The 24321-nt window shown below is 43.7% G+C and overlaps 1 protein-coding gene across 3 annotated transcripts in view; it reads right to left on the reverse strand.

The window, feature by feature from the left end:
- Positions 1-24321, reverse strand: part of mast1a (microtubule associated serine/threonine kinase 1a) — a 53159-nt gene that overhangs the window by 24437 nt on the left and 4401 nt on the right. Inside the window, exons 2-6 of one of the 3 annotated variants that reach the window (XM_061679019.1) lie at positions 18885-18916; positions 14375-14483; positions 2741-2829; positions 1925-2000; positions 1603-1675 (exon numbers count right to left, since the gene is read on the reverse strand). In XM_061679019.1, the coding sequence (XP_061535003.1) occupies positions 1603-1675; positions 1925-2000; positions 2741-2829; positions 14375-14394 (258 nt within the window). In that variant the 5' untranslated portion in view covers positions 14395-14483; positions 18885-18916. The remainder of the gene's footprint in view (positions 1-1602; positions 1676-1924; positions 2001-2740; positions 2830-14374; positions 14484-18884; positions 18917-24321) is intronic. The other 2 variants (XM_061679018.1, XM_061679017.1) reach the window with 2 other exon arrangements.

The raw sequence follows: 24321 nt of genomic DNA on the forward strand, positions 1-24321 counted from the left end.
AGACTGCACGATTAGAGAAACGGGATTTACGGTAGGAGTAGCTGTTTAGACAGTGTTGCCACTCTGAAGAAATGACAAACGCCCAACAAAAAAAACAGGAGATTTCAAGACGTTTCTGCCTAAGTTGTTTTGTAATCACCTCTGTGCCGCCCGCCCCTCCTCATTAACGATCCGCGGCAGTGGGAACACAGCGAGGTGTACGGAAACATTTATTGGAACACGTTGTGACTGCGAGGCACAATTCATTTCAATTATCACTGCTCCACTTTTCTTTTTTTTTTTTTTTTTTTTTTTTTCTTTTCCAAGGCGAAAATCAGATCAATCATTTCCCTGGCAACTGATGAGGTATTTTTAAGTTTTGCACGCTCTTCTGTGTTCTTTTTTTCGTCGTTGTCTGTGAGCGCGCCGCTCGGATGCTCGTGGGCCGCGAAATCCTTTCGAAAGCGAGAAGAAACACAAGCGGAACAGGCAACTTCAGAGCGTGAACGCACCAACTGATTTCAAGCATGGAAGTGTATGCACACAAACTTCGAGGAGGAGATAAATATTCATGCACAGGACGCAAACTATGTTTACCAGATCAGGAAAAAAAAAATATTTAAAAAAATACAGTTTGGCAGAAGGAAAGGGAAAGCAGGGATGGGCAAAGTACGGTCCGCACGCCAGACATGGCCCGCTCCGTTCTTTAATCCGGCCCACGAGCATGAACATTAGCAAGAGTCATTTGTTGCATTCATTGAGCCAATTGTCCCTAAAACAGCTGAATTGAAATGGATTTATTCATTTTTATCTATTTGTTCATTCATGTCATTAAATAATGGGTTCATTAAATATAGTAACCATTTTTTTGGGTTTTTTGCCCAAATACCTTTAACATTTGATTAAATAAGGCACTGGTGTCAAACTCAAGGCCCGGGGGCCACATCCGGCCCGCCACATCAATTCACGTGGCCCGCGAAAGCAAATCAAGTGCATCGACTTCATGTTTCTTGCTCAAGTAACAACTTTGCAAATCGTCTTCCCTTTTATATAACGTCGATTCCAAACATTTTTGTGACCAATCCCCATTTCAAAATAAACGGAATTAACAACTTTTTACTGGCTTCCGGTTTCAAATCTAGTTCTTCATCCATTTTTTGTGCATATGTAATAACATGAGGCAATTGTACATTTACTGAAGATGTGTTCGCGCTCACGACGGCCCTCCGAGGGAAACCATAACTACGATGTGGCCCGCAGCAAAAATTAGCTGCTTAACTTTTGCATTTGATGGATTTCACTCATAATAATGGGACACATCATAACAAAATGTGATGCAGTTGTGATCCGTGCATCCATTTTCTATACTGCTTATCCTCACTAGCGTCACGGCTGAGCTGGAGCCAACCCCAGCTGATTTACACTCACATTCACACCTATGGACAATTTAGTCTTCATTAAAGGAAGTCCGCAAAGGGAGGCCAGAGCTGAGATTCGGACCCAGAACCCCAGAACTGTGAGGCAGCCACGCTAACCGCTCAAAACACAGTGCCGCCCGCTTCAAATCATTTGAAATGTAAATGTCCAAAAATGCCCTTTTGAAGCCCTTTGAGTAACTCTTACCGTAGAACTTGGTGTATTGGTGCCATATCCCGAGGACGGCAGCGAAGCCAGGGACCATCTACGACCGTCGGGCCTGAGGGAGACAAAAAAAAACAAGCAGCGGCAAAAATCGCACCATGTGCCGAAAACTCTTTTTCTTATCAGTTTAAAGAGCATAACATTCTACTAATGCGCACACATTAGATGAAAGATTTTTCATTTTGCATGTGAGCGTGTATTATTGCCTCCTGTTTCACTGTGCATGTGAAATTAATCCCATCAACAATTTCACACTGTTCACCCTTCACATGAAAAAAAAAAAAAAAGAAAAAGGGATGCAAACCTTCTTGAAGAGGCGAAAGAGAAGTGGGCGGGCCCACTTGGCGAGAAGTTGCGTGGACTGTCCAATGGGCTGCTTCCTGGTGACATGCACAAAAACTGAAATTGAGGATTTGACCATTTCTGGAGGGGATAAAAAACAAATAATGCAAAACAGAAATACGCATCTAATTTGAAGGCAGTTTGTGCATTTAGCCAGTCACGTTTGGTATTTCTATTAAAAAAAAAAAAAGCAGAAAATGATTTCAAGAATTGGCCTGACCTGACTTTCTTACTTTCACCAAGTTCGATCCACCCTGCAGCACCCGAGGGAGCCGCCTGGCACTCTCTCGGCAAATATAAAAGTCTTATTCCAAGTGCATGAATCTATCAGGTAGAAGCTGAGGTAAAGCCTGACTGCGAATATGTTGACAGCTTCCACGAGGAACGCTCAATTTGACAGAGTGAAGTGCGAACTGAATCTCTGAAGACCCCAAACAAATTGCTTGTTACACAATTTGTCTAACTGCATGTAGTCAAAAGAGGTCAGAGGTAGTCAAAAGAGTCAACGACCTGTGGCAAACTACTGTGTGATCCCAAAGAACGTCTTTTGCAAATATCAAACGTTTTTGTGCTAATTTGTAAATGCGATCGATTGCCGTATTCTGTAATTGTAGTTACCCCCCCCCCCCCCCCCCCCCAAAAAAAAAAAAAAAACGGCTCGTAAACAGGACAACAGTATCACTGATGTTGCCGTGGTGACCTAATACGGTCGCCTACTTTAGTGGCACCATGAAACCTCAACAATACACACGACGTTGTTCTCCTTTTGGAAACTGACCAATGTGTCCGGGCAGTGGGGAGTGAGGCCTGGGCAGGGTGGGGGACGTGCTGGTCAGGATGAGACTTTTCCTGTTGCTCGTTCTGCAGCTGGAACACAAATCGCGAGCCATCGGTAATTGCTGTGTTCAAATCCATTGTCATGAGAATACTTACACGTGCGCTCAGGTGAAAACATAACGCGATGTTATCGGCAAGTAAAGCACATTTTGTAATGAGAGTATCGGCAAACGTGGCTGTCACGGGAGGTGAGAATGGAAGAAAATAATCCAACAGCAGAAGACTTTCTCGGCGTGGGCGCGTGTCTGACCATTCATTTCGAGTCCTTCCACACCGAAACCACAGTTTAAGGAGGGTAATAATCCAACCTATCCATCCATTTTCCATAGCACTTGTCCTTGGCTACTTCCTTCTGCCAAGCAATTTTTCTTGAATACATTTTGGGTCCTGCGGATGAATATTTACTCCGTACCGCCGCGACTAATCCGACCCTTTATGGATGAATCCATTATCGTGTATGATAAACGTTGACATGTTGTGGTGAGGAAATAAAGACTTGCTGCTCCTGATTGTCTGACGCAATTTTTCAGTAAGATATGCTTGGTGGCTCGGCCATTATATTACATACATTATATGTTATAAATACACGTAACAGGGAAAGTTTGAAGTACTCATTCTTTCAATGACTCCTGCTCCTTGGCTGTTTTGGGAAGAGCAATAAACCACACATTTCTTAATCTGTCTCAAACAAGACCCAAAGTCTGTATCTTTGTGATGTGTATCCCACTGTCTGGAAGCCCTCCCACACTTTCTCCTCCTTTATCGCTCCTTCTTTCTCAGTCTGGTTTGCTGTAGCGCAGCGAGACATCAAAACCCCAAAACCCCAAACGGGATTTGATCTTGGCGGCGGTACGCCTCTGCGGCTCTGGGCAAGGGAGCACGTGTTCAGACTTGCAGAACGGAGGAGCGGCATATTGAAATATTTAGGGGGAATGCATTAGCTCGAGATGGGCGAGCTGGATGCGCTGTCGCTGGCTCCAGAGGATGCCGGCGGAAGCGGAGGATGGGGAGCTAGACGAAGACAAAAAAATAAATAAAATGCCAATTATTTTTCATTCCACTCCGTACTTCACCTTCACAACTCATAAATGCGCATTTACATTCGCTGACATTGAAAGGCCGAACCACTGGAGCGCGCACAAGTCAGGCTTGAGTCTCCTGTGTATTCTTTACTGCTGATTCATCAATCATCTTGTCTACAGGAGGCCCACACAGGAATCAACAAGTGGCTGTGACTCATTACAACGTGGACAGGTTGATGTCACGAGGTTTACATATAGTAAAGTGAGACCATATCATCATTACTTTAATATCAGGTGCAGTATATACCTTTTGTGTGCGATCAAAACATCCATTTAAAACGTTGGGAACTACGTACACGTTCAAAACTCGACAACAAAACAGTTATTGTTAGTGTGTTTAAATCAGACTTTACGCCGATCTGATCGGTGTGATCGGTATCGGCCGATAATTTGCATTTTATGCTGATCGCCTGATCGGCTTTCATGTCACAATTCGCCGATCCGATCGATGACGTCATCGATCGACGTTTAACTCCGTGTCGCCGTTGCGTATGAATCCAAAAGCTAGTTTATTTTTAGCCTTGTCACGTGTCCAGTCCCGTGGCGCAGCACTGTACCCGCTCCTCACACACACGAGCGATACAATTTGGAAAAAAAACAAACAAAAAAACAACAATAGAAGGTCTATGTGTATCAGAGCGATAGGAAGAGAAAAGGCACGTAATGCAACAGCTCATGATCCAAAGCATACCACATCATGTGTCACACACGGCGGAGGCGGTGTTATGGCATGGCCGCCATGTATGGAAGTTCATATTTTAATGATAGGTTGCTACATGACTAAGTCATTATTAGCGATGCAATAAGTGATTAAGATACAACCTAAGCAATTTACAGAATGAGGAAGAGAAGTAATTGAGTTATCTTGGAAATATGGAAATGTGTAATTAAAGTGAGTAAGGTCATGAAGTAATTTAAATATATGCGAGTAATAAAAAATAAGTAAGTACATAGGGGAGCTTTGTAGTGTTTCAACCAACCCCAAACTTTGGTAATGTTAGTCATCAATGTGTATTTTGTACAATTCTCGAAACATTACTTACAAGCCCAATTTCGGTGAAGTTGGGACGTTGTGTTAAACATAAATAAAAAAAAGAATACAATGATTTGCAAATCATGTTCGGCCTATATTTAATTGAATAACACTACAAAGACAAGATATTTCATGTTCAAACTGATAAACTTGATTGTTTTTAGCAAATAATCATTCACTTCGAATTTTATGGCTGCCACACGTTCCGATTGCACTGTGTTCCATCACCTTTTCTTTGAACAACATTCAATCAACGTTTGGGAACTGAGGACGCTAATTGTTGAAGCTTTGTAGGTGGAATTCTTTCCCATTCTTGCTCGATGTACAGCTTCAGCCGTTCAACAGTCCGGGGTCTCCGTTGTCATATTTTACGCTTCATAATGCGTCCCACATTTTCAATGGGAGACAGGTGTGGACTGCAGGCAGGCCAGTCTAGTACCCGCACTCTTTTTCTACGAAGCCACGCTGTTGTAACACGTGCAGAATGTGGTTTGGCATTGTCTTGCTGAAATAAGCAGGGGCGTCCGTGAAAAAGACGTCGCTTGGATGGCAGCATATGTTTCTCCGAAACCTGTATGTACCTTTCAGCATGAATGGTGCCTTCACAGACGTGCAAGTTACCCATGTTTATTGGCACTAACACAGCCCCATACCATCACAGATGCTGGCTTTTGAACTTTGCGTCCATAACAGTCCGGATGGTTCTTTTCCTCTTTGGCCCGGAGGACACGACGTCCACAATTTCCAAAAACAATTTGAAATCTGGACTCGTCGGACCACAGAACGCTTTTCCACTTTGCGTCGGTCCATCTTAGATGAGCTCGGGCCCAGAGAAGCCGGCGGAGTTTCTTGGTGTTGTTGCTGAATGGCTTTTGCTTTGCATAGTAGAGTTTCAAGTTGGACTTACGGATGTACCGCCGAACTGTATTGACTGACATTGGTTATCTGAAGTGTTCTTGAGCCCACGTGGTGATATCCTTGACACATTGATGTTGGTTTTGACGCAGTGCCGCCTGCGGGATCGAAGGTCGCGGGAATCCAATGTTGGTTTTCGGCCTCGCCGCTTCCATGCAGTGATTTCTCCAGATTCTCTGAACCTTTTGGACTATTTTCTCACGCACTTGTTGACAAAGAGGTGAACCTCGCCCCATCTTTGCTTGTGAATGACCGAGCAATTCAGGGAAGCTCCTTTCCCCCCCGATCATGGCACCCACCTGTTCCCAATGAGCCCGTTCACCTGCGGGATGTTCCGAACAGGTGTTTGATGAGCATTCCTCAACTTTCTCTTTTGTCTTTGTCTTTTTTTCCACCTGTCCCAGCTTTTTTGGAACGTGTTGCAGCCATAAAATTCTAAGTGAATGAGTATTTGCTAAAAACAATCAAGTTTATGAGTTTAAATATCTTAAATGTCTTTGTAGGGTATTCAATTAAATATAGGTCGGACATGATTTGCAAATCATTGTATTCTGTTTTTATTTATGTTTAACACAACGTCCCAACTTCATCGGAATTGGGGTTGTACTTTACTTATCATGATGCGGTGGTGTAATTTATTCCATTTGGTGGATTGATTTTGTTTGTTTGTATTTTGTCGTCCTGTCCAGAGACAGCAGATGCAAATTAGCTTTTTGCTAACTTTGTTCCAATTTGTTTTAATTGCGTATCGTGCCTGTAAAAATAAACAATAAAAATGAAGACATCGTGATTGCGATTGTGTAATGAGGGGTAAGTGAATAACCGATAAGTGCAGCTCAAAACTTTCATTTATTTCAATAGTAACTTTAAAAAAAAGGAAAAAAAAGATTCACGGCAGAGTGAAACATTTCAAAATGTTATTTTTTTATATGAATTTGATGATTATAGCCTCAAATAGAGGAAAACCCAAAATTCACAAACTCCAGAATATTACTGAATAAACTTAAACGAAATTCGGTCGGATTGGCCTTGAGTAGTGTGCTTTCCTGTGTAATGGCTCTATGTAAAATATGAAATAAATGAACATTTCTGTGATATTCTAATTTATTGAGCTGCACTTGTATGAAATTGAGCCAATGAGATGACTCAATCAGTAAAAGCCAAAAATAACGAATGAGTGAGTTCCATTGAAAAACTGGCTATGATTGCCTAACTGCCAAACAGATGAGATATATTTATGTATTTCATTTTTTTTCCCCCAAGACTGGGTACCCGGTAACCAGGGACATGGGTGTAAATTAATGTTGTTGTTGTTTTTTCCAACAGTAACCGTGAGTAAACAAAAACGACAACAAAGGCAACAGCAACACAAACAAATACGTAATAATGTGACAGCCTTAATTGCGACTCACTGCACCCAATCCAGCGGCCAGGTTAATGCTGCGGCTAACGTGCGGTAGGAAGGTCAGCGATTAAGTCTGCGCTCATGATTCGTGCAGAAGCGTTGACGACCAATTACCTCCCCGCGGGCACCGCGCTGGCGCAGGGGCACTGGTGTCTCCGACAGACGTGACCGCCAATGTACAATGGGCGGTAAAAAAAGAAAAAAAACACACACACACACCCACATTAACTGTGTTATATTGACCCAAAATAATTCCAGTATACCGGATTTTCTCAAATAGCGGACTGCCCGCGAATAGACACCGTGCCCGAATTTTGCCGCCAGCGTGATATGCAACATTTTAAATGCCTCGGCTGAAATACAAAATATATTTATTCCTCCGCTAAAATAAAGGATGATACTCGATTGCTCTATTTACCTTCACAGTAATCGCGGGGGATAGGGACCAAGCCCTGCGGATAGCGAAAAACTGCGAGTAATTGACACACCTCCCTACATAGTACATTTTTGAAAATTGCCTCTACGAATAGTTTAAACCCTAATTTACGACAAACTGTGATCCAAAACCAATTAAGTATCAGTTCAAACTCATCTTACATGACCCTTAAAATAAATGCCTTACAGATGATTTGGTTTTAGCAGAGCAAAAACATATGCACGGTGAAAACTCTGAAACTTCCACTAACAACCCAGGCTAAACTTAGCTGCTCCCTGACAAAAAATGTATCACTTCAACATACTTCTTTGACACCAATTACTATCCCTTCTGCGCCATCGTCGGGCGTGAGAGTAACAAAAAATATGCCTGAAAGCACAAGACTCCCTGTAACTTCCGCTAACAACCCAGGCTAAATGTCGTTCCTCCCTGAGAAACAAAGCTGGTCTTCCACGTACCTCCTTTACACCAATTCATATTCGCTCGGCACGACCTGAGACTGAATCATTAGCACCTCTGCTTGTTGCGGCTAATTTGTTAGCAATCAATTCCACACAAACGAATAGAATTCTTTATAATCGTTTGATCGACTAATCAATCGATACCTTCATGTTGCGTAAAATCTCCTTGGCACGTTCCTCATTCTGCAGACGTACAAAAGCTTGTCTGTCTGTATCTGCCACGCAAGTTGACAGCTTTTTATGACGCTAAATTGTTGAACAGTTTAAATGTAATTCTTATTTTACAGCCATATCGCCAAGCCCTCATGGACATTATCATTCCACGTGCGAGTCATTAGAGACTATGTTTGTCACTTTCAGAAGAGAAAATGAGGAACTACAATGAAAATTAGGACTGGACATTACCGGCAAATTCAAGTGGATTAAAATAAGACCCTGAAAGGAAATGGAAAGAGTCGCGCCACTAAGCCGGTGGTCTGCTGACTCACAGGGCGCAGAGGGCAACACACACTTGCTGACGGTTACGCCATCGATCCATCCAAGCACACTTCCTGTCAGGTGACGTCACTTTTTTTTGCCTCGCTCTCTGCCTGTCAGTCCCTTAGGGCCCTCTTAAAGGTGAGTGCATGTTTACGGGTTTGGGAAGTGGGGCGGAAATATAAAAATCCTGGAACGGTACCCCTTCAGAGGCTCTCTCGACCATCGCGCTGGTCCCCAATCAGTCTCTCCTCTCGCGAATATGCAACAGCCACAGCTGCGGCTGCAGTTGTACACAATTTCCACTGCAGTCGATTTGGTCAAGTGGATGTTCAGCTAAAATAAATAAATTAAAAATAAATAAATAAATAAAAACCTTACACACTATAAAAACACAGAACATGACAAGTATCAAGTTGCCCAAATTCCACATGAATGAATAATTCAGCGTACCGGCTGAAAGCGGCATCTGCGTGGCACGTGCCTCGGCGTGAAACTATCAAAGAGAAACAGCGGCGCGTGATGGTTGGGGTCAGCCGGAACACCAGTCAACAACAGATGGTGCTGTCAAGGTACAAACAACACGAGCGGAAGACGGAAAGAAGTTTCCATGTTTAATGCTGCGCTTGGCTGCATCACTGCGGCTTCTTTTTTTTTGTGCACACAACCGACTGTAATTTGCGTGCCAATGACATACGGCGTATGCGTTAGTTTTGCATTACAAACAGAAGAGATGTACGGTATATACGCACGTGCGGGGTCATTTTGCAGACAAAAAAAAAAAAAACCTCCAGGTACTCCATCGTTCAAATTCGGACGATCGAGCAAAGTCAATCCTAGTAATTGCATGACAACGGGCTTAAACTAGACAGCAACGCCCCCCCCCCCCAAAAAAAAATACAAACATACTTCCACTGAACTAATCCTAACTGGAGCAAAGATCAAATTTGCGACAAAAAACTTGGGGATGGAAGCCGAGAGCTACAGGTTTTTAATTGCAGCTAATGAGAATTACAACGTAGGCCCAAGTGCCCAATTCCGATTTAATGCCGATATCCGATGTCTATTTCCGCATGCATGTAAGTAACTCCACAAGCGTCAACAGCGTTTAGCACATGCAAACAATAATACATAATAATAAAAATATAAAACGCTGACCCCGACTGATTCAAATGGGGGGGGGGGGGGGGGGGGGGGGGGTAACCTTGGCATTACGGTGGCACTTGGAGGCCCGAGTATTTTTGGAGTTGGTCAAATGTTTAAAAATCAATGGTTTATGGCTATGCCGATGCTGTAGTTTAGATTTATAGCGGGTGGTTTTTAATGTGTTTATTTATGTTGTTTGGGCATCGATAACTTTCATTCGATTGACGGTATAGCCGATCCGTGGCAGATATCCGATACGGATTCGATTATGAGCCACATTTGCCACTTAAGATATCCATGTGTTTTTGTTTTGTTTCCCCCCCCTCTTATCACTACCATGACGTGTATCCCAGTTGTGCCACTTGAGAGCAAAATCGCAAACGTTGGAACCATGAAGTGCAAATCCAGACCTGATGATCTCTCGCGGCACATTTAACAGTGGTTGGGAACCACCACGATAAACAACACCATAATGTACTGTATGTTGCACTGCAGAGGGGGGAAGAGTACTCGCACTCAGTACTTCAGTTGAAGTTCAGAAGACAACTGATGCATTCAGGCAGCAAAGTAAATCTGAAGTATGAATTGGCCTTTACACCGCCCCCAAGTGGCCAAGGCGCACACACCAGAAGAACCGGCACAATGTACCTTGAATTGAATGAGTAAGCGTGACAAAAACTGGAACAAATTAGTCGTATCTCAAGGCACCACTGGGTTTCAAATATCGGGCGTATCAGTAAAAAATGTCCCAAAAATAAATACCCAAGTAGAGATTCCTGAAAAATCACAATAGCAATGTGCATATTTGTACTTTGTTACTTCCCAACACTGCTCCCCCATGATAACAAAAAATGTCCTTTCACACACAACCTGAGCATTGGTGTGCGCCAATTGTGATCACAGATGTCTTTGTACGCCACGTGATCCACATCCCCTTATGATATTGGCTCAGCATGTAAAGCGCCTTCGAAATGGACGAGAATAAGATGATGGACGTGGTTAGGATTCAGCCAAACGAGCAGACAGACTGAAAGACTTGAAGGCTATCGTCCCGGGTGCAGTTAACCTCGGGCAGCGCCTCTCATCCCGCCTCACTCTTGTCTTTTGCTACCTCTCGTGCTCTCTCTCCCTCTCTGTTGTTCGCTCTTTTTTACGGTCTTCCTTTTAGCTAAAGCGTGTTTGGCAGTGTGCACGCCACATTATCCCAGCAGCAGCCAGGAAAACGTCCTTATGAGGCTCTTTAGGGACGGCAATGTCGGCCCAAACTAAAATATGTGAGCAGCCGTAAAGCGGAATCAGAGGAGATTTTATTTTGTGCAGACATTGGCGGTGGTCCGGTGGTGAACCCTATTGACTGTGTTAATCCCCTTTCAGGCAGGGTGACGAGGCAATTTGGTCTAGCTTCGCAATGTCTTGGCAGCTACGAGACTAGCGTGGAATTTCATGCACTGAATCATCCTTTCATCTCTTCCATTATTGTCGGCAAGTGCATATTTGAATTTGCCAATAAAAGCCCTTATTTAGCAGCGTAAGATGGGCAGAGGGCTGCGTTCCTCATTTTCCCTCCACATGGCGACTCATTCCCCAAACCCCAATCTTTCTACTTTAGCCTCTTTCTACTCCCTAGCGCTCGCATTGTTGTTTCCTCTCCTCGACATTTCTGCCCCTGAAGTCCACCATCTGTCGGCCGTCTTTCCATTACCTCTCATCTCTTCTCCGTGATGTGTTCACTTGAGGAGCGTAAGCAGCTCAACAGGAACATTATTCTTTTACACACTCCGTGGCCACAACTTTAGGTACACCTAAGCGCTGCATTTAAAAGAAACAAAAAAAACACTCAAATGCACTTGGACTCAAATGCAAGGGAACAAAAAACCCACAATGTGACCCACTGAAAATCTGTACATAAAGTATCATATTGTATATGTTCCAAGAGTCTTTTGAATATCATACCATCATAGGGAAAATAATGTAGCTCACAACTTCCTCAAATTTTAAGTTTTTCAACAAAATAATCAGGTTCCAATAATACTTGTTCATTTGAGTGACCTTTTGATTGATTGATTTACTTTCTTCTTGCATAGACAGTCACTAGCCACACCATTAGGTACACCTGAACAATCTTATGACATACAATTTTTAAAAACAATTTTACAAATGTAATAATTAGAATTTACACCGATTTTATCGGCCTTATCGGTATCGGCCAATAATTAGCTGATCGGTCGATCGGCTTTAATGTCATAATTCGCCGATCCGATCAATGACGTCATTGATCGTCTCCCCAAAAAGACATTTACTCCGCGTCGCCATCGTGCGCAGTATATTTGAATCCAAAAGCTAGTTTATTTTTAGCCTTGCCGCGTTTCTTTTAGTGTAGTCCTGTAAATATCTGACGGCCAATAAAGGTATTACCCCCCCAAAAAAAAAAAAAAAAACACGTCAGCGGTGTGGAACAGACGACACGTCAGAGACAGGCAACACGTAATGCCCGATCAGACTACAAGACAAATCTTCTCTTTCACGATTGCACTACGTCAGACGACTGCAATAAAATCTTGTATTCCGATACCAACGCATCTCTTTTCTTTTTTTTTTACGATCACTGGGCTTCATCGTGTCAATGCAAATGTGACCGGATACAATCGTTACCATGGCGACGACAACAATAATGGATCGCGCCGTGCGTTTCTAAGAACAGAATTCTGTCGAATCATGCTCTAAAGTTTCGGTGAGGGTGAAGTCATTTAATTAAAAATAAAGTCACTTTATGGAGCCAAGGAACATATTTTACAATTGAAAAATCAGTTCTACACCACCGTTAACTGTAACCAGAATAAGAAGTACGAAGAAGTAGTAACGAGAAGAGAAGTAAGTAGAAGTAAAACAAATACCGCTCTGATAGCATGAATGAAAATCAAATCGTCTTGTCTTTATAAAGGCCGATTTACTCTTTGAGTCAGACCACCGAGCCACCACAAAGCGTCTGCTACCTTGATGCTGAAATCCAATGGGAAGCTCCATAGTCGGACGGGCTAACAATTAGCATATGTGTTACTGTATTTTATGCATGCAGTGTGCTGTGTTGGTCATCCATGTGCCCATTTTATCCTTGTCATGTGTGAGGCCTCTCGCATTTTAAAAATGGGTTAAGAAGATAAAAAAAAAACAACAACAACAACAAAAAAGCAGCATGTGTGTACCCCGCTTTATGTTGTGCAGCCGTTCCCAATGAACTGGATGCTTTGTGTAATAAAGAATAATATCCCTTTTGAGATGGTTAGCACTCCACAAGGAACACACAAAGTAGACCTTCTCTAGCAAACGCATCATCCAAAAGAGAGGCGAGGAAACGCAAAGATAGGTGACAGACGGTGGACTTGAGGGACAGAAATGAAAGATAACAACAACAATAGAGACACGGGGAGAAGGAGGAAGAAAATAGCGAGTGGCGTCGAGGGAGAGGGGGAAAAAAAAGCCAGGAATGGTGCCAGGCAGACGGCACTCTCGGCGCTGCACTGCACACCGTTGGCTCTCGGCGACACAGGCACTCCCAGGACGCTGCCAAGAATGCCTTCACTTCATGAAGCTAACTCGCGCTCTCGCACTCGCACAAACGCGAGCATAGCTTTGGCCATGGCGCTCATGTGCCGACGAGCAATACCCAAAGCGAACACGCCTTCCCGTTTGGGTGGGTGCACTTTCTTGACCAAGTTACCCATCTTGGCCGCGCCCCTTGACCAGCACAACCGCAAGCAAGATGTGAACTTTGACCTTGAACCTAAACCCCATCCCTATCACTGCAAAAACTAAAATCGAACCAAGATGAAATATTGCTTGATCGAGGTAAAATTGTTAGCTAACATATTTCAGAAGAGAATTTCAGAGTTAGAACTGCCGGCACGGCGGATGACTGGTTAGCACATCTGCCTCACAGTTCTGAGGACCAGTGTTCAATCCCCGGCCCCGCCTGTGTGGAGTTTGCATGTTCTCCCCGTGCCTGGGTGTGTTTTCTCCGGGCACTCGGGTTTCCTCCCACATCCCCAAAAACATGCAGGGTAGGTTAATTGAAGACATTCGTAAGGCTAGCTACTGTATGTTTCCTTGTTTTAGTCAAATGTTCCTGTTCTATTGGCAGATAATTTTACTACAATTAAGTCACACGTTCCTCATTTCATGACGTTCTCCTTGTTTTTGGAAACCGAGTTCTATCAGTGTGGTGGGCTTTGACGTCTAAAAGGATCATCGGTCATATGCGGTCCTTTATTTAAAACCTACACGCATAGAACCATGAGGACACCTTGTCCATGATGCATTCAAATTGTCATTATTGTATAGGTACTGTACGGACATTATTATATATGTACTGTAATATATTTATCACGCAGAGACATGTGCAACTGGGCATGTCAAAACAAACACACACACACAGCATATTGCTGGAGCTATATGGAGACAACTGTGAGACAGCACGATAGCTGGCAGGGACAATGGAAATATCGCCCGAAAATACCCCCCCCCCCACACACACACACACGCTCCCACACACACACACACAGTTCATACAGCAAGCTAAATGCTAACAAGAGGGAGGCAAAGAACAGACACGTCGTTCGTTACCTTTTTGTGCGTCGAAACATGTCGCTAGCAGCAGAGGCTGTCGGCAGGTGAACATGAGCGCAGGTCAGCCTCCAAACACACACGCACACAGGCCGCCAAGAGGTCCCCGCTAGAACCCACAAGACAATTCAACACACACACATCGCAAGTGGGAGATGCAGAGATGTGAGTCGGGCAAGAGACAAGAGTTAAGAGCGCGAGGGCTGCATCCCCTCTTAGGACCAGAGAAGGATTGTGTGTGCTAAGCCAGGAGGAGATGAGCAAAGGGAGTGTGTGTGGGGGGGGGGGGGGGGGGGGGGGGGGCAGATCGACAGACGGCGAAGGGAGAGGGCGGCAAGGGAGTAAGGGAGGGGGGTCCAAACACCATCATCGACGAGATGAGAGAGTGAGACGTGAGGATGCGAGAGAGAGAGAGAGAGAGAGAGAGAGAGAGAGAGAGAGAGAGAGAGGGAGGCGGTGGAGACATGACGGAGCAGCCGAGCGGAGACTAATTTGAGGACAGACAGCGCGGGGCGGGCGGGGCGGGTGGGGGGGAGGGGGTTCAGCGGGGGCGCATGTGTTATTTTGTACAATTTGACTTGCTGGCACGGGAAAAGCAGGGTGGCACTTTTTTTTTAATGAATGAAACGCCTGGTGGGCGTCAATATTTTACTCATTAGCAACAAGATGAATTGAACACGAATTAATAAGACAAATTGCTCGAGTAGCCTGACGTCTTCTACTATCACAATGTGATTATAGTCATATTTGTGAATGAACAGATCTTATGAATCTGACATTTCATTTGAAGCCATTTCCGGGACGTACGCCCCGCAACCGCAGAGTCGCTCGAGCGCATGTCGTCGCACGCGGTTTGATGCTCGGCGGAGGTCGGAGGGGCCGCGGGCGCAGAATGGCAGCCACCCTTCCGGGGCGGCTGTGGCTACGCAGGTAGCTTACCGTCACCAGGGTGCGACTGTGGACTGAATGAATAATGCCTTCAATTGTAAAGCGTCTTTGAGTGCGCCAGGAAAGTATTATAATTATCATCACATGAAATATCAGTTATAACAAAGAAAGCCTTTTTGTAAAATGAATGAAAAGAAAATAATATAAAACTAAAAACATTTGGAGACATGCCCAGAATTTTAAGGCATACGAAAAAAAAGAAAAGTATTCTCATGTACAGTAAATATTTATCTGTCTCAAAGATCTGGTTTGGGGTTTGAATCTCGGCTCCGGCCCCGTGGGGAGTTGGCACGTTTCCCCGCGTTCGCACGGGTCAATTGAAGACTAAATTGTCCGTAGGTGTGAATGTGAGTGGAAACGGTTGTTTACACACCCGTGTTCAAATCCTGGGGTTTTCTTATATTGAAAAATGAGAGCAAGATAAATCATTCCAAAGCTTTTTGTGTGCACACCCTCTCATAACCAAGGATGTAGGACATCATCATCATCATCATCATCACCACACTCAAACTCAAAAAGGGGAGTCAGCACACGACTGCCACCAATTAACGGGACTGTTATTAACCCGAAATAAAGTTCAGACGTTAACTCTAACAAAGCTTTTATTTACTTTTTTTTTTTTTTCCTTTTCAGCAGAAACCCGAAGCTTTCTTTCGCCATCACTGGCTGCTACTTGGAGTTCGCTCCACGTTGACTTCAGCCCTCGTTCCCGTTTGAGAAGAACAGTGCGAAAAAGCACGGCGCAGCCGGCAGCACCGTGCCTAACGGCAGGTACGGCGTTCTTTTGGTGATGAGCGGTTTTGGGTTAGATTAGGAAATACGGCCAAAACGTTCAACTTTGGGTTCATTGGCTCATGAAGTTCATCATAAGATTTTTTTTTTTTTTATGGTGCCATTTCACACCAGGAGATTCAAATGTCAAAAATGTCATTTCGTTTTCTCAGTATGAATCATTTTAGCTTGAAACATATAAGACCGACAGACTTTTGCTTTGAATCAACATTATGTTGTCCTATCAACTTAAAACAACAGCCTCAATAATATATCAGTCGTTCAGTGGCTTGTAATAAATTGTGGTAGAATCTTGAGTCTCTAGTATTGGTGGACCAGTCAGGACACTTCCCATCCTGCCATTGGCCTTCTGCTTTTTCTTGTACCTTTCGATGTTTTCAACATTTTTGCAACAAATGCAGTGTGTTTATCACCGTTGTTGATGTCGAAGTACGTCAATTAGACAGCACAACAAATGGGGGCAGCCCAGGAGCAGAAAAACAATTATTTCCCGCGACTGCCTGAAAGAAAACAATCTTTTGCTACCACTACCTGCCCCTGCCCAGTAAAATGTCAGACTGGATGAGCTCTGCTGTCGCCGATCTGTCGGAGATGTCACAGGAGCTGCGACACTTACACGCTGCGACAGGTACACAGTGGCACCGGGTGCGCTAATTGAATAATGGCTGCCGTCTCTAACGTTGGAGTCGGAATGGAAGAAATGTACATGGTGGAAAAGAGATGGAGGCGGACGGCGCATATGATGAAGAAGGCATACGTGCACTGATAACATTCAGGATTTTTATTTTTATTTATTTTTTTAAGATCAATATTTGCATGTCTGTGGCTCACTCGGCAATAAAGTGACACTTGAGCTCCACCCATCGGACGACCCGTATACGCTTCTTCTCCCTTATCTCCCGCTGCGACATATGCTGGCAGTCAAAGTGCCAAGGACACGCGCGCGCGCGCACGCTCAACAATCAGCCGGTAAAAAGTGAAGTGCGGTACTAATTAAATACTCGGGCATTGAGATGCACAGTGTGTGCGTGGACGGGCTCTCTTGTTGCCAGACACCACCTCTGCCCTCAAGCTGTATGCAGAATACTAAGTCAATTAAATAACACGCGCACAAACACAATGTATTTAGCCATGCATTCTGGTCACACATCCTCAATTGCCTCTCCAGTTTATATGAAAAGCAGACAGATAACAAGGCAGTAGCAATACAATGTATTCATGGCTGTGAGTTACAACAATTTCCAGAAAGATTTAATTGATTTCCACACGCCAAATGATTCAGGGGATTTAGCCACACACACACACACACACACACATAAATTGGCTTTGTTTTTCAAGTCAGCTTTTTTTTTTTTTTTTTTTTTTTAGCAGACAAAAGACATGCGCTCAATTTGACTTGGAATTTTTGAGGCTGCGATCCAGCAACAGGGAACTTAAATGCATCTCTCAGCGAGACGTAGAAAGAGGCGCGACGGCTACGCGAAGAATTTCAGCACCGTGGACAGAGACACACGCACATGGAGAACATGACATTTGGAATTTCTGAAGTCGAACATGATCTGTTACGGAATGCTGGTCGACTTCTGATTTGGTGGAATTTAGAATCCAACCCCCCCCCCCCCCCCCACCCCATTGGAAATAATGGAAAAGGGCAAAGGCGCATGTGCCACTTTCCTACATTCCAATAAGTTACATTTCTGATGTTATGGTTATCAACACGTTTTTCTGCTTTGCCGTCACTGGTGCCTTACTGTGTTGGCAACACAAAAATAGAAAAAGAAAAAGCAAACACACACGCAGTTAATCCTGTGTGTTGCGTGTTTCAAGAAACTTGGACTTCATCTCCAAATTGCACAATTTTTGAAGCATTCAAACTCGGTAGGTTCAACTTCACCGCTCTCATCTCCGGTTTTCCCACGCGTCTGTCGGAGGCGCTTTATTCAGCTCGGTCGGGATCATCTCATCATTTTCATTCGGAAATGGTGCGGAAACGGATTCCAGGTATTTGGAATTCACATGATGAAATCCGCCTGTGCGGGGACGACATCTCTATCACCGTAATCCTGCTTTGCGAAGCTGTCGTAGAAAGTTAATCTCTGGCTTTAAATGTGACATTTTGAGGCAGCGTTCCTTAATCCTTTCATTGAAAAAAAAACAACAACAAAAAACAAGTGCGCACCACAATATAACACGGCTGCCTAACGACTTTCCAAATTTCAACTTGTTGGCTCTTGAAAGTAATAGTTTCTGAGAAGAACACTTATAATAATTAAAGGTGCTTAGAGTTGAAGTAATTGGGAAATGGAAACCGCAAAAATGTCAGGTATGCTGATTCTGAAGCAAAACCAAAAGGATTATTCATATTTATCCTACCTCTGTGCTACTATTTTATCAGGTATATCCACTCAGATATTAAATTGCAAGGAGATACTTGTGAATTCAACAATCACAAGTGCACAAAATGACCAACCCATCGAATAATGAACACGTTTTAAAACTGAAATTACAGATCGCCAAGTGGCTAACTAAGGGTCCCTGTGGTCCTCCAGCCGACGATATCTAAATAAGAACCGACCATGCCTCCTCCAGTTCGTTTGCGCTTGAATATCCACAGCTGCATTTGCAAATCGACCCATGCGATGATTAAAAAAAAACGGAAAATCAAATATAATAATAAGCAACATGTCCATCTTGTGCCATGTAAAAAAGAAAGAATAATAATCAACGAAAATACTCATTTGAGTGTGCAAATCATAACAAAAGAACATACCTGCTACTTTTCCGAGGCAGTGGAAGGTCCTTCTGGTGACAAAGAGAGAGAGAGAGAGAGAGAGAGAAAAAAAGATCCAAATGAGATGATTTAGTTCTATTTCTAAACACAGTTAGTGTTACCGTATATAAAACGCTAATAGCGACAGAGGCATGATTGAAGTGTGTTAATGAGCTCATAAAAATGACTGCATTCATTTATTCAAATAGAGCAGCAGCTCGTTTAAAGACCGAAGTGGAGTCAAGCAATTATACCGAAATAATTACCATACCTTATAGTCCAATATTTAACTTTTTGAAGGTTGTGGGGGGGGGAGGGGCGATCTAATTTGAACTAGTTTTACATGAAAGTGTTCACCCGCTCACGTTTGCATGGAGACGAAACTTTCACAAATGAGCGAATGAAAACACGCCAACTCACAATACATTTAGAATGCAACAACGCAAAAGGTTTCGGAAAGAGAATGAAGTCGTCATCGAACACGTTGCACAAGCGTAGCGCATATGCGGCGTGGAATACGTACAGTACAGCACCTGATATTGAGAGTCAATTATTCTTTCTTTTTTCCCGCAGATTTATTAAAAAAAACTGAAATATCACATGGCAATCGGATTGTCCATTTCTTCCGATTGTCCTTGTGATTCTGATCACGAGTTAAGGACAATGCTATATTTTGCTTTTTCTTCTTATCAGATCTATTCATAAACCCGGACGACTCCTTTCAGACGAGAACTATTACCTCCCCAAACAGATGCCCGTGTTATCAAATGGAAGTAAAGTCATCTCGGTTGATAGCCGTAATGTCGGATGCGAATCAGCCGCGGGCGGGTTTGCGATTACGCCGCTAATCCGATGAGCGGCGCGACAAGCGATCTCGTCGATGCTCGGGGGGGGGCTTTCTGAGTGACAGGAAACGGCAGGTCGAGTGGAGCAAAAGTCCATTTTAAAACGGTTTCTGCTTTTCTTTATGACGGCGGGACACAGCAGCGAGGGCACTGATGTGATTAAGATCAAGTGGGACGCACCCACTCCGCTGCGCTTGTTGCGCCATCCGTTGCCAATTTGACTCTATTCGACTCCGTGCTGGAGAGATTGGCTTACATACAATATCTCTCGTCGGACTATCCGATAAATCTGCTCGCGCTAACGACATTAAGGTCAGATGTGGGGAAATCAACACAACTATTAGACAACTAATGACGTCCCAACAGTGAATACTCTTCAGTCTAATCATTTGGGCTGTCCTCAATTCATTTCCCTTCCCTGCATCAAACGCTTTGTCTTTGTAATGCAAACATAAGCGTTCCAAAAGCAGCGACAAAGGCGAGCTGATGAAACACGACTTGACAGCTGGAGCTCTCGCATCAAAACAGTCCCGCTACGCGCCTGCAAAACCAAACTCAACCAGTTTGACTTTGGCACCACGAGACAGCATCCACGCCCCACCCCAACACCCCCCCCCCCCCCCCCCACGCCTCCATCGCAAACAACTGCAGCCCGAAAGGCCTCGGATCAGTCAGAAACATTTTGCAACGCTAAAGACGGCAAGACGAACAGATGATCGTCGCCAGGATGGAGCCGATCACACACACACAAAAAAAAGTCCGATTCATGGGTCGTTCATTCATTTTTTAATGGGGGGAAAAAAATGGAAATTATAAATTAATTTCATGGAAACCTCCTATTTGAACAGGGGTGTGTAGACTTCTTGCATCCAGTGTATATTAGAACCTCTACGGTTCAACAAAACCTGCTGTTGTAGGTACATTTCAACACTTTGTTTGGACTTTGGAAACAATTTGCGAAGTGCAATGTAACACGCAGAGAGTCATCTGTTGTGGTCTGAGATTATTTGTTTGATTATGTATGACGACAAATGCGCTTCAGTTTAACAAAACATCCATAATATCTGAAAGTACAACTGCACACCCGTTTTTTGTTATACGATTGTGATACTGATTTCCCCTCCGTCAATTAAACAATCACGGCTCGATGAAACAGAAAATTAAAAAAAGAAAAGAAAAAAACGCAAACAGATCAAGAACAAATGAAGGCCCGTCTGTCAGCCAGATGGCTTGTCAACGCAAACTGAAAGCGTCAATTATATTGACGTCAGCATATCAATATGTTGACATTTGACCTTCAGATAACTGCCCCAACGTCATTTGAATGGCTCAGTCTTGCAATAAGAAGAGCAGCGCTGTCAGCAAGTTCCCAAAGAAAGACTTACACACAGCGCAAATCTTTCTTTGAAGGCTCAAATGAGCAAATGATACACTGTGATGTGGCATTATTATTATTTTTTTTTTTTTTTTTTTTACATCTGACACGGCATTTAAAGCAACAACACGTAGTCTTACAGCTTCAAAATCATTTGTAATTAGGAGACTCGCATCTATTGCTCTTGCCACGGCAACCCCGGGTCGGCAACAATGGCGGACAAGCCAGGACACCTCTGGTGTTACATTAACACGCTTCACTTTCTTTGTATTCATCACAGCAGCTTAAAAGTCCTTTTTTAAAAAAAAAAAAAACATTGTTGAACAATGTTCGAGAAAGCGCTGAAACTAATAAAAAAAAAAAAAAATAAATAAAAAGCCATTTTTCCTTAGTTTTACAGGAAATAACGATGACGTTGACATCACGAAAAGTTGATAGTCAGTTTTACTGACGACAGATGGGATGTCTGCGCCCGTGCGATGGCGCTCTTGTGGGACTGTCATCACTTGGATATTTCCCTTTTGATGAGAATGACTTCACCCATCACGGGGCGCTTTTCCTGGGACGGCTAATGAGTTACATCATCAAGAGGAAGTCAGCTTGGCCAGAGTGACTGAGACAGCATGTGCTTACGTGTGTGTGTGTGTGTGTGTGTGTGCGTGTTTGTGTGCGTGCGTGTGTTTGTGTGTGTGTGCTCACCAAACCTGGGTGTTGTGGACAGAAATGTATTTTTTTTTTTTTCCCCCCGGGGTTAAAAAAAAAAAAAAAAAAAAAGAGGAGGTCTTTATTTCAGTGGACAAAGCACCCCACAATGAATTGAGACAAGGAGACCGTTCGAGTGGGGGGAGGGGGGCACCATTTGAGGCAATATGGAAGATCTCCCTCAGGCTTCACTGCTCTGAATGTAAATTTAATTTCAACAAATCTGGTTACAAATCTGGTTTGAGCATGAAGAAGGGACTCTGTGTTACAGTTAAGACAAAATCATCTTGAGATACACGCACGCAAGGACATCGTTGGGAAAAGGAACGCACTATGTCGAGCGCCCGGGCAACAACTACAAATAATGAATCTGCTCTTCAGTCACCTTGCGACGTTGCAAGAGGACCCTTCGAAAACGTTCAAATACTTGACAACTTTTTCTGCTTTACAGATGACGGAAGGCGGAAGCGTGTTTTTCTCCTTGACCCGAGGAGGGAGTAGTGAACACTAACTGGAATCTGGAGGGAAGAAAAAAGGTTCTCGTGGCGGCGCTCTGGGCAGAATCGAAGCTTCTGTTCTTTTTCTGCTGCCCAAAAAAAGTGACAGCTGATTGCAAGGCAAATGTCACACTGTCTATTCTTCACTTGAATGGTCCACCAGACTTCAACATTGACTTTACAGCTTTGAATCTTCTCAGAGCCTTCGGAGGATGTTCGGCCTTCGCATTTATTACCACCCTGTCGCATGAGTCTTTAAAGCCAACGCGGGACGTTTTCTTCGCATTTTCTGGATTATATGCGCTGTTCTCCGATTGGGACCAAGCACAGTTTGGAAAGGTAAAGCCTAAACTGGCTTGTGTTTGTACAACACAGTGTGTAGGCGGAATATAGAATATACCTGTATTACAATTGGTTGAAAGAAAAAAAAAGAATCCGTAAAGGCTAATTATTCCATAGATAGATAGTGTCTTGTAGCGCAGTGCTGTAACTATCTGACGACCAGTCCAGTTTTTTTTCAATCCGGTCGGTTAAAAGTACGTCATCGGTGTGGGACTAGTTTGCGGTGTCTCTGACAAACAACACGTATGTTATTTGCAGTCCGTGCACAACTGAAGCACGTGGTGGCGAACGTGATCGAAATGCTTCAACGCAACAAATTCGATCGCGCGCCAAGCCGGGGACAGTGAGAAAGTTAGAGTCGGCATGTCATCAACGGCATTTATGAGAGGAACTTAATTGCAATGAAGCAATTTAATGACAGTAAGTTAGCGCCCATTATTTGTGAGGATAAGCAGTACAGAAAATGGATGGATGGATACAATCAATAAATGAACAAGTCGTGTGAATAGACACATTGCTCCATCTTGTGATCGGATCGGTGATCGTTTTTTTTCAATCTTGCTGATCGGCGATCGGCCCCAAAAATCCTGATTGTGTAAAGCCTAATAAATACATTAAAATAACAAATATCGACGCCGTGATTGATTAACGATTAGAATTATCGGTAATGATTACGTTGTGCCATTGGACAGTATGCGGAATTATTGTTGAGCCTATTACATGATATACTGCAATAACTGCCCCCCCCCCCCCCCCTCCGCAGTCATGGCCATAAATGCAATTTTACTAATAATTGGCATACTAATTGTTCCGTCTTGGGCTCCTCATTTTGGGTTTCGTCCATGAATTTTCATTTTGGCGCATCCCTAGTTGCAACAGTGCAATGGTAAAGCAGTAGGAGTAAAACTAACATCCATGTTTTGGAGTGCACGAGGAAGCTGTATGTGACACCACAAATCATGGGGATGATGTCCGGCTTGTGTTTACAGTCCACGTTGATGAAGCGCAACAAAGCGGTGAGTGACACAAGCGAGCTGCTTCTTCTGGAGTGACTCTTATCCCCATGTGTTTAGCATATTGGAAGTGGGCACACTGCCCAGAACAAAATATTGGCCAAGTTATTCTCAGCGTGTGTGTGCGTGTGTGCGTACGGCGTCCGCCGTACCTCTGATAGCGATGAGGCACACGCAACGATTTGCGTGTGTGAGCGAGAGAGCCAAGCATAAAGTCGGCTCCTGACACCTGCCGTAACTGATGGCACAATAGCCTTCGCTTCACGAGCTGAGATGGAAATGTCTCATCTCAATACCGAAACAACCCGAATATCAATTTAAAAGCAAGAGAATACAACGACAAAGCCTTAAACCGGGCAAACAAGACGTTAGTCTTAAGCGGGGTACTCGCGTACTGACAATCCGGCCAAATTTGAGCATTTTCCCAGCCTTGCGATCAAAGTCAGCAAAGGCCCGATTGTCAGATGTCTCTGAAGGTTTAACCTGAGGGATTATCCTGTGCAAACAGTGATTATTCTTCACCGATCTGCTCGGAAAACGGTCACGGTGGACAATCGGAAATGTTAAACCTGGTCAATGTTTGACCGAACCCAAGATTAACCTGTTGTTAAGGCAGGCGTTAAATCGTAATGACAGTCAATATTTGTATGGACAACACTTCCG

Source organism: Phycodurus eques, chromosome 6 (genome assembly GCF_024500275.1).
Source record: "Phycodurus eques isolate BA_2022a chromosome 6, UOR_Pequ_1.1, whole genome shotgun sequence".
NCBI lineage: Eukaryota > Metazoa > Chordata > Actinopteri > Syngnathiformes > Syngnathidae > Phycodurus > Phycodurus eques.